The sequence below is a fragment of the Uloborus diversus genome, chromosome 10 (assembly GCF_026930045.1).
Source record: "Uloborus diversus isolate 005 chromosome 10, Udiv.v.3.1, whole genome shotgun sequence".
Lineage (NCBI taxonomy): Eukaryota > Metazoa > Arthropoda > Arachnida > Araneae > Uloboridae > Uloborus > Uloborus diversus.
The window spans coordinates 71397871-71407861 of record NC_072740.1 but is presented as its reverse complement, the minus strand read 5'-3'; the positions used below and the strand labels follow the sequence as shown (position 1 = coordinate 71407861).

Sequence of the window (9991 nt, the reverse complement as noted above, 5' to 3'; positions counted from 1 at the left end):
TGTCGTGTTATTGAAGGGTATAAGTTTGAATTTATCTGAGATTGTTTGGTATTTTGCTTTTCTTCGCGAAGTTTTAACATTTTATCCCATTGCGTCATTATCTGTCAAAAATCACGTCCCAGGTTCTATTAGTGTTTGTACTTAAGATTATTTTCTGTGCATCTAAATTTATTTAGCACTTTCATAATCTATTTGCTTGGCTGAACGAAAATATTAAATGTTATTTTACTGATATTAATCACAAGTAAAAAATAAGTTTCTGCATCATTTTTTGTCGTAATCTGAGTTCAAAATTAAGCCCTAGTTTAACCGCATAAGTTTAAAGTTGCATCAGTTTTAACAATCCTTTTAAATTTCTCTTTCTTTATATCATCCGCAGCAGCAACTACAAAAAGAGTTCTTTCCTTAACGATGTCGAACACCAGTGATGAAGAATAAATGGCAAAAATAGGAATATGTTTTTTTTATTATTATTATTGTTCATTTTCGTTCAAGAAGTATCATTTATTTCATACCGATTCATATTAATAGTCGTAAAAACAAAAGAATAAAGAATGAACCATGTACACAAATTATTTATCTTTCCCTACTCGCATTGATTCTGCTTGATAACGTGCACTCACAATGTGTGTCATGTTTGTTGGTTTCTCTCATGTCTTCATTCTGGTTTTCACATTTTCTATAAACACGTTCAAATTTCAACATGGTTATAGAGAACAAATTATGGTTACTGTATTCCAATGTGGATTATATTTCAATATATCTTTGCAATACGAGGTATAGTGCCCAGATGACATTTATTTTGCAAAGTACTTTTTAACATCCTTCCACATACAATGATTCGCATAAAAAGCATACATTATATGATAAAACTTAACAACTTACTTCCTAATAGCACATAACAACTTACTTCTTAGTTTGTAACAATTTAAATTTATTTTTACTCAAATCAAAATGACCTATCCTATATTTTTTAATTTCAACATTTCCAAGTAACCTTTTTGCATTTTCAATTTTTGTATAAAAAACGGCCTTTCATTATGTCATTAAACTTTAGAAATATGGCATAACTTTATTTATGAACACAGAATACTCATTTTAAAAATATGTAAAACTTTTCTCATTTTTTCAATTAAAACCGACACGGCGGTTAGACGAAAATGATTTGGTGTTAATGAGTTAGTCATTCTTAGACATATCGTCTAGTTTCTCTGCTGAATGCAACGCGGCATTTCACCTACCCAACGTCCTTCTTTGCATCGTAGCTTTTCCGCTTTTGAATTTACAAAAACAAAGTCATTCAGGCACCTGTATTTCACTTGCATATAGCGGTTAAAAGGGTATTGCTTATTTTTCTTCGTTTCATATCTATATACAAATGCATGGTTTACTTGCGGAGCTAGAATTGGTACTTCGCGTCCATGAAGAGATTCAACACAAGAGGTATCAAACTCTCCAAGGATTGCAACTTCAGATGGTGCCAGGACACTTTCAATAGGTCTTCTTCGTAACTCTTCAACCCCATTTTTGCGTGTATGCCGGAAATGATACATTGCATACGGTGGGGCAATGCCACTGGTATCTACTCGAGATTCCCTTGACACAATGTAGCTTGGATATGTAGGATGTTTACGTAACTTCCTTTTACGTCCCATGCGGTGTCGGTGCTTCCGATGTGTCTTGAATTCGTCTTTATTCGGTTTAGACAAGGCAATGGACAAAGCGTCACCGTCTTCTGTGTTTACTAATGAAACTACCGTCTCTCGAGGAATGGATGGATCTATCAAGACTGAATTCCCAATTGTGCTGGATTCCGTTTTCTTCTGACCTAAAAAAGGATATGCATGATTAATTAGAAATAATTGGGGTAAATCAACATGAGAAACGAAAATGATTTACTGATCTATATTAAAACCAAAACAGTAACATAATATTTTTCAAATATATTTCTAACCTAGGTCTAAGTGGGAGGTCACTGTTTTAGAGGGTATTTTTCATCGTTTTCGCGGATAGTCTCAAACTCAAGTAGGGGGGGGGGAGATTCATCGCTCTTAGAAAGACAGACATACAAACAATATGAAATTTTCGCTACAAGGTGTCCATCGTCCCTCCCCCTAAAAATTTAGGAGTTTAAATGTGTATTAGGTTTTTCGCCTATGAAATAAAATTATATAGTATACTGTAGAATATAAATACTTTCGCGAGCATTTTAAAGGTCTGAAAACACTATATACACCTCACTTGGATATGAAACTACTAATTACCGCCCCATAGCCGGAGCTAAGGCTGGATTGCAAGCAAATACCGGAAAGCTGAGTAGGTCAGTTACACAGTTACAGCATCCGGAGATTACAGCTGCGCTCTAACTTTGTGCTCATCAGTCTGAAGTAGCCAAAACAATGCTCAAGCAAAAAACCTCATATAAAGCTGAACAGATACAACATTGGTAGGTAGGAGACTGTGGGGCAAAGTGAAATAGTGGGGCAAAGTGAAAAGGTGAAATAGTTACTCTGCATTTAGTGAAACCTAGCTGGTAATATTTTAACAACGTAGTTGCACATGTAGCCTATTCCAGTCAGTAAAAAAGTACCGCCAAAGATTAAAGCTCATGATAATACAGGCAATTTTCAAAAAAATGTTACTCTTATTGTAATATTTGTTCTAAGTCAAAAAATATTTTTGATATTATAAAATAATAAAGTTCCTGCTATGAACATTTTAAATATGAATTAGGGCCTTACAATATGCAGTCCAATATTCATTTAGTTAATATTTAACTAATTTTTATTTGAAATATTGTGCTCAAGTAGTCGAGTACATGCGGGGCAAAGTGGATGGGGCAAAGTGAAATAGCTTATTTCTTTTACTCACTCAATCATTTACAAAAACACTTACCTATTCATTTATTAATTAATTCATTTACATTCCTTCATTTAGTAATTCACTTATATATTCATCCATTCACTTATCTTCTTATTAATTCACTCTTTTACACACTCATTTGTTTTTCTTCATAATTAATTAATGAATTAAATCATTCGTTTATTGTTTCATTTTCTTCTCATTTCTTCATTCAAAATTTTATTTACAGATTCATTTTATCAAAATACTTTTATAATCAAATAGAAAATATTTCGTTAGAATATTATTTCATTTTTCACTTTGCCCCATGGAAAAAAAAGTGAAAATTTTTCACTTTTTTTTGAAGACTCAAAACTCCTGCCAAATAATAAAAATAATGCTTCAATGCAAGTTTTATTATAACGTACAATGTTCTTTCTTTTTGTACTGTGATTTTCAAAACAAATTTCCAATTTGTTCAGTTTGAAAAAGCTCAGTCATCTTAAACATTTCACTTTGCCCCACATTCCCCTACATACATTCGCATAACCGCAAGAGGTCTGCAAAAATGGTATGATTCCCCATCGAAATATTGAAGATAAAAGCTGGGCTATAAACATCATACTCCAGCTATGGCTAGAGACAGGTTGTAAAAAGAAGAGGATGCGTGAAGGGGTCAGGATTCTCCCGTAGAATTTTTCAAAATTGATGTCAAAAACGCAATTTTCGCAGCGTTTTAGTAGTAAAGTTGGATGATATTGGGTTGAGGTTCCTTCCTAAATCTTTTTCTTAACTATAGTCAATTTCAAGCTTTTTTTTACCGATATTAGGAGATTGAATGCTCCTTCCTGAAATTTGCACAAATAAAAGCTTAAAAAATGCAATTTTATGCTATCTGTAATGACTTTAAGGTGATGGGGAAGGTCCAAGGGATCTTTCTGGAAGGTTTTCGTTGTGGAACTCCGGAAAACAAAATTACATGCTATCTTTGGTAACGTTAAAAGAGGAAGGTTTTGGTGATTTACTTACGAAAATTTTCAAAATTGAAGTCTTTAAAAAGGAATTTTACGCAATTTCTGGTTAAGTTACGTTACAGGGTGACTCTCCTCCGAAAATTTTTCGACGTTGAACACGCAAATTTAGGCTATAATGGGTGACGTTTAGGAAATGAAGAGGGTTTGGAGGTCCTCTCTGGAAAGGTTTCGTCAGTGAAGTCTGAAAGACGCAGTTTTAGTCTATGTTTGGTGACGTTTAGGAAATGGGAAAGTTTGGAGGCTCTCTATGAAAATATTTCTTTAACTAAGTATTAAAAAGGCTGTCCTTGGTGGCAAGGGCGCCCATATAGGGGGGCAAGGGGGACTCAAGCACACCCTTTAAAATTAGAACTTTCTTTTAGTACTTTTTTCTTTGCAAAAACGTAAAACATTTCTTCTTCAGCAATTAATAATAAGTTATTTAAATTGTCAAATTTTATTAACTCTAATCTGTACTGAAATCTGTTTCTATGGGAAAATATCCTGCCAAACCATAGGGAAAATATCTGAGCCCCCCCCCCCCCCTTAAAATTTTGCATATGGGCACCCTTGCTTGGTGGCGTTTGGGAAATGGTAAAAGTTAAAGGGAAATTTTCACATTGAAGTTCAAGAGAAGTCTCTGGAAGTTTTTGACCCTGAAGTTCGAAAAAAACTCAACTGTACGGTACGCCTACTTTGTCGATGTTAGAGAGATGTCCTAACTTCACAAAAATGAAGTCAGGTCTCAATTCCGGAATTTTTTACAAATCGAGGTCCTAAAGATGCGACTAAAGGTTTAGGTTTGGGAAAGACAGAGGAAAGAAGACCCCCTCTTCTTCACTCTATCTTTACCCCTTTCCCTCTCGAAACTTCTTTTGAGTCGAGAAAACGTTTTTAGGTTGTAAGTGAAGAAGAAAGGTTCGAGGATTTTCCCCCGGAATAAGAATTTAGGTACACTTTTCAGCTAAATTTGGAAATTGAAATCTTACAGACACAGTTTATTTTATCTTTTATAGAAATATTAGAAAAAGAGTGAGAGCTCGGAGATCTTTTCCAGAACTGTTTCGAAATCGAAGTCTTTAAAACTCATTTCAGGCACTCTTGGACGATGCTAGAAGACGCGTCAAGGTTTGGGGGCTGTCTTCCGAAATTTCTTGAGATTGAAGTTCTGAAAATACTATTTTAGGTTATATTTTGATGGAATGGGTTGTCTTCTCAGGAAATGTTTCAAGTTTGAAGGCCTAAAAACGAACCTTCTTTTTAGTCACGTTGAAGGAACGAAGAGGACTTTCCCAATAAATTTTCGACATTAAAGCTAGAAAAGCAATATTATGCATTTTTATGGTGAAGTTAGGGGAAGGAGTTAGAGATTCGGGAGCTCTTCTCCCTCCGAAAAACATATTTTAAATCCTACTTAGTCGACAATAAAAATAGATTGGGGAGAAAAGTTCCTTACCAGAAGTAGTTTGACAAAATAAAATGTTTGAAATAAAGCTAGAAAATTTGTTCAGAAATAATCAAAATTAGAGCGCGAAAAATGCAATTTGAAGTATTCTGTGATGACATTAGGGGGAAGCGGGAGCTCTCCTGTGAAACTTCTCCGAAATTAGAGGCCCCAAAACAGTTTTAGGCTCTCTTTGTAACGGTATTGTGCAGTATTTAAGATCTCCAAAAATTCGGTTTTATCTAGTGTAAGTTCTGACCTCATGGGGGAGGGGGGGGGGGTTATAGCCGCATTAGCCTGGGAACAAAGTAAAATGTGTGACTTTGTTAATTTGAAAGCAATAACTTCAGATTAAAAACCCTCGACAGCAGGACGAAGCTACTTCCTCCAAGCCTTTCCATGCCATTGCAAATCACATTGTAAATCTGTTGTAAGATTTGACCAAATGGGAGAAGTGGCTACAGTTCTTTTAGCCCCCTTTTCACCATTATTTTTCCACCATATATAGTGCATATAATTATTTATTCAAATAAAATGCATATCAAAATTCTCAAATGTATTGAAGTATTTAAAACTTTAGAAATTGCGGACTTATCTAGAGTAAGTTCTGACCCAATGGGGAGGGGGCTATAGCCCCCCCCCCCGTAGCCAGGAACGGAGTAAAATATATATGACAGGTTTAATTTCAAAGTATTAAATTTCAGATTAAAAAACCTCGATTGCAAAGCGAAACTATTTCCTTTAAGCCCTTCCATTTCACTGCGGATCACAATTTAATCTGTTTTAAGTTTTGACCAAATGGGAGAAGGGACTACAGTCCCTTAGCTACAGCTCTTTCATTAATATGCCACTCTATATAGTAGTTTTTTAAAAATATTATGCATATTTAAATTATGTACCTCAGTATTAAAAATCTCTGAAATTTCGGTTTTACCTTGTGTAAGTTCAGGCCTCATGGGGGGAGGGGGCTATAGCCCCCTTTAAGTCCCCTTCCCCTTGGATCCGCTACTGCGTAAGTATAGAAGTATTCAAGAAAAGTTAAACTATCTGTTTTAATTAAGAGTATGACACAACATATAAGTAAATAACAAAAGCTTGTTTCGTTACTGTTTGACTTTATTTTTTATTACGAGAGAGAGTAAAGAAGTGATCATTTGTTCGCTGTTATGATCTAGTTAAAAAGTTCTGAAATACACGGAGTCTTTTTCTGTTTGACTTTTTGCATACGAACAAACTTTTCTCATTAACATCAGATCTCCTTCCTTAATGATCACAAATTTCTCTAAATGCTTAAAAGATTCATTAGCATTGTTGATTGTCACACACACACACACACACACACACACACACACACACAACAGCGATTTTCTCACTTAAGTCTTATATAATTCATTAAAGTCATCATTTAAGTCTTATATAATCTTCCTATCTCTTAAGTCTTATCTTCCTATTAAGTCTCACGGTCGTATCTAAAACGACTTTCATAGACAAAAAAAAAAAAAAGTTTTCCATTTCGTTCATTGAAAAGAGCTACACTATATGACCAAAAGTATTGGGACACTTTCCAAAATTCACATTTTTAAGGATTTCTCGAGAAATAAAAGACCAATTGCTTTGTTACTTTTGTCGCATAAAAAATATGTTTTAGCTGTCATTTTCCGTTAAAAGTTATATCACCCATATATTTAGGGGACCAGCAACAATTCAGGGAAAACAAAAAGATTTTTTGCTCATCGTTCATCGTAAATAGCTGAGAATAAGCTGCAAATATCAGATTATTAGTTGCCTTACTATGTACAATAATTTTACGTACTTTCGAGAAAATATCAATGATTTTCATGAAGATATAAACATTTCTTTCAGAACTACGAATTTTATTTGAAGGTTTTTGGCTCATAACGCGTAAAGTTTTCCATCAAAGCTTACCAAACTTTTAGAAAACTGGACAGCGCACAAGAGAAGTATAATATTAAAGTTTCTAATTAAAATGTTGAAAATTAGATAAAATATGGATATTTAAAGCAATTAATTTTTCTCTGCGCATGCGCGAAAGATATCAATTTATAACCTTCATAATCCGAACCCCAACTAGATTCTCCAATTCATTGAAAAATTCCAGTTCAATATCATAAAAATTCCGAAAGTTATCAGCGATATAATGAGCCGAATTTGAATAGATCTTGAATAGGCGACGACTCGTTAGGGGTTGTTCGCAAGTTTGCAACATTTGCTTGCAATCGCTCAGTGTGATTCATGATAAAACAGGTCATTTTCGAACGATCCCGCACGATTCGTAGTCAGCCTAAGAGCTATTCAAATTCAGCTTATTAGAACGCTGATAACTGTTTGAATTTTAAAGATATTGAACTGAAATTTTATTATGGGGGGGGGGGGGATTGGAAAATATAGTTGGGGTTTAGATTATCAAAGTTATAAATTGCTCTATTTCGCGCATGCTCAGAGAAAAATTAATTGCTTTAAATATCCATATTTTATCAAATTTTCAACATTTTAATTAGAAATTTTAATTTTATACCTCTCTTGTGTGCTGTGTCAAGTTTTCTGAAAATTTGGTAAGCTTTGATGAAATACTTTACACGTTATGAGCCAAAAACCTTCAAATAAAATTCATAATTCTGAAAGAAATGCTTATATCTTCATGAATATCAGCGATATTTTCTCGAAAGTACGTAAAATAATTGTATATAGTAAGGTAACTAATTTTTGAAATTTACAGCTTATTCTCAATGTTTACGAAGAACGATGATCAAAAAACATTTTTGTTTTCCTCAATTTGTTGCTGGTCCCCTAAATGCATGGGTAATTTAACTTTTAACGGAAAATGACAACTGAATTATACTTTTTATGCGACTAAAGTAACAAAGCATTTGGTCTTTTATTTCTCGAGAAATCCTTAAAAACGTGAACTTTTTAAAGTGTCTCAATACTTTTGGTCATGTAGTGTATGTCTGTCTGCTCCATTGGATGCATTTTAGTTAAATTTCAAAAACAAATAAAGAAACACAACTTTAAATGCATTATTAAGTATGTGCGAACAAATAATATTGTTGAGAGTACCAAAGTCAAGAAAACCTGCATTTATGATAAAATTCACCGCATGATGTTGATTGTGATATGCATATTTGTGCTCGTTGTTTTGAAAAATTCTAGTCAGAAATCGTAGTTTTTGTACTGGACTTGGTATTGCAGTTTTGTACAACTGGTACTATTTTTGAAATCATCCTCATTCGACCAACTCTGAACTTGACGAAATTTTGCATACTACATGGCTTTTAGTAAATATGAAACAAAGTTTTATAAAGTTTCAGACCCCTAAACTTTAGACCAGAACAAATCTGAGCTCAAAAATTTCATGACTGCAATGTGATATAGGTAGCTAAGATAAGGTTTGGATGCCCCAGGACGGCTAAAAAATTTAAGTACCAACTTGATATTTGCTCTGCCAAAACATTTTTGGCTTTGTGGCTCTAGAAATTTTTTAAGATCACCAACTCAATGCTCTGATGCATTCAAAATGACCCATAATTCAATCCCTCTGCCAAAACCTGAAATTAAAGGGTCTTTCGTTCGGTAGTAAATCGGTATATGAATTCAATATTACTTACGTATTTCATACCAATTTCGTTTAACCAAATCTGAAAGCTTTAGAAATCCAGTTTAACTACAATTAAAGCAACGGTAAGTCAAAGATGCTGTGCAAAATTTACGGATAAATTTAACATTGAGCACTGATGGCTCAGGGATAACTGAATTAACCTCTTTACATGCAAATTACGTCTCGGTGATATCCACGGAGTTTGTAATTTCACAGGAAATGATTGACGTCTGAGAGAAATTTGTCTACAATGGCAGTTAAAATGAATGATGTCTCGGCGACATCAAATTCTACACTGCCACATGAAATGAAAGTCTCCCACAAGTCAGTGTATGTCAGGAGACTAAAGTTAATCAATAGTACCAATGTTAAGTTAATCAATAGTCTGACAAAAAAAAAAAAAAAAAAAAAAACACAACTCGTTGTTTCAATAAGAGATAGCTTGCACAATATGCTGAATCTCAAGATCAAGATTGGGAAATGGTTTTGTTTGCCAGCGGCGTATAAAGACACATTTTTTAGTCGCCACATTTTTTTTACTCGATATATATTTTGTAACTCAAAAAAGGACTAAACCTTAAATTAGCTTTTAAATTGCTACTGAAGCATAAACCTTGTCAGTTTAAACAAATGTTAATATTACTAATTGATGACATTAAAGTAAATTACTTAATCAAGTGCTAAACTTATGCAAATAGGATATTATGTATTTCATTTTTAGAGGTAAGTTTATAGATAACTTAAAATTGTTGACAGCACAAGGTAGGGTTGGGGAGAGCGGCGATCAGGTGGCGAAAGACAGTAATAGTTGCCACTTTTTTATTCAGTGGTGACGTGGCGAGTGGCAACCGCTGATATTGATCTTCAGCTCTATGTATCTGAAAAACTAAGCACTCTAAAATGTCAGATAGTTGGAACTGAGATTGAAATCATGTGCCATTAAACCACTTAAATATTTGCTTATTAATTTCAGAAGTATAAGTAAAATAAGTCAATTAAAAGTCATTTATTTTTGTGATGGCTTTTGTATCATGAAAGGAATGAACAGTTTTATACTGGCATTTGAAGGTAAGGAGC

General features: G+C 33.8%; 1 protein-coding gene across 1 annotated transcript in view; it reads right to left on the bottom strand.

Annotated features, from left to right (window-relative positions):
- Nucleotides 1-456: 456 nt before the first annotated feature.
- LOC129231406 (uncharacterized) overlaps nucleotides 457-9991 on the bottom strand; it is a 65259-nt gene continuing 55724 nt past the window's right edge. Inside the window, exon 4 of the mRNA XM_054865713.1 lies at nucleotides 457-1828. Within this exon, the coding sequence (XP_054721688.1) occupies nucleotides 1203-1828 (626 nt within the window). The 3' untranslated portion in view covers nucleotides 457-1202. The remainder of the gene's footprint in view (nucleotides 1829-9991) is intronic.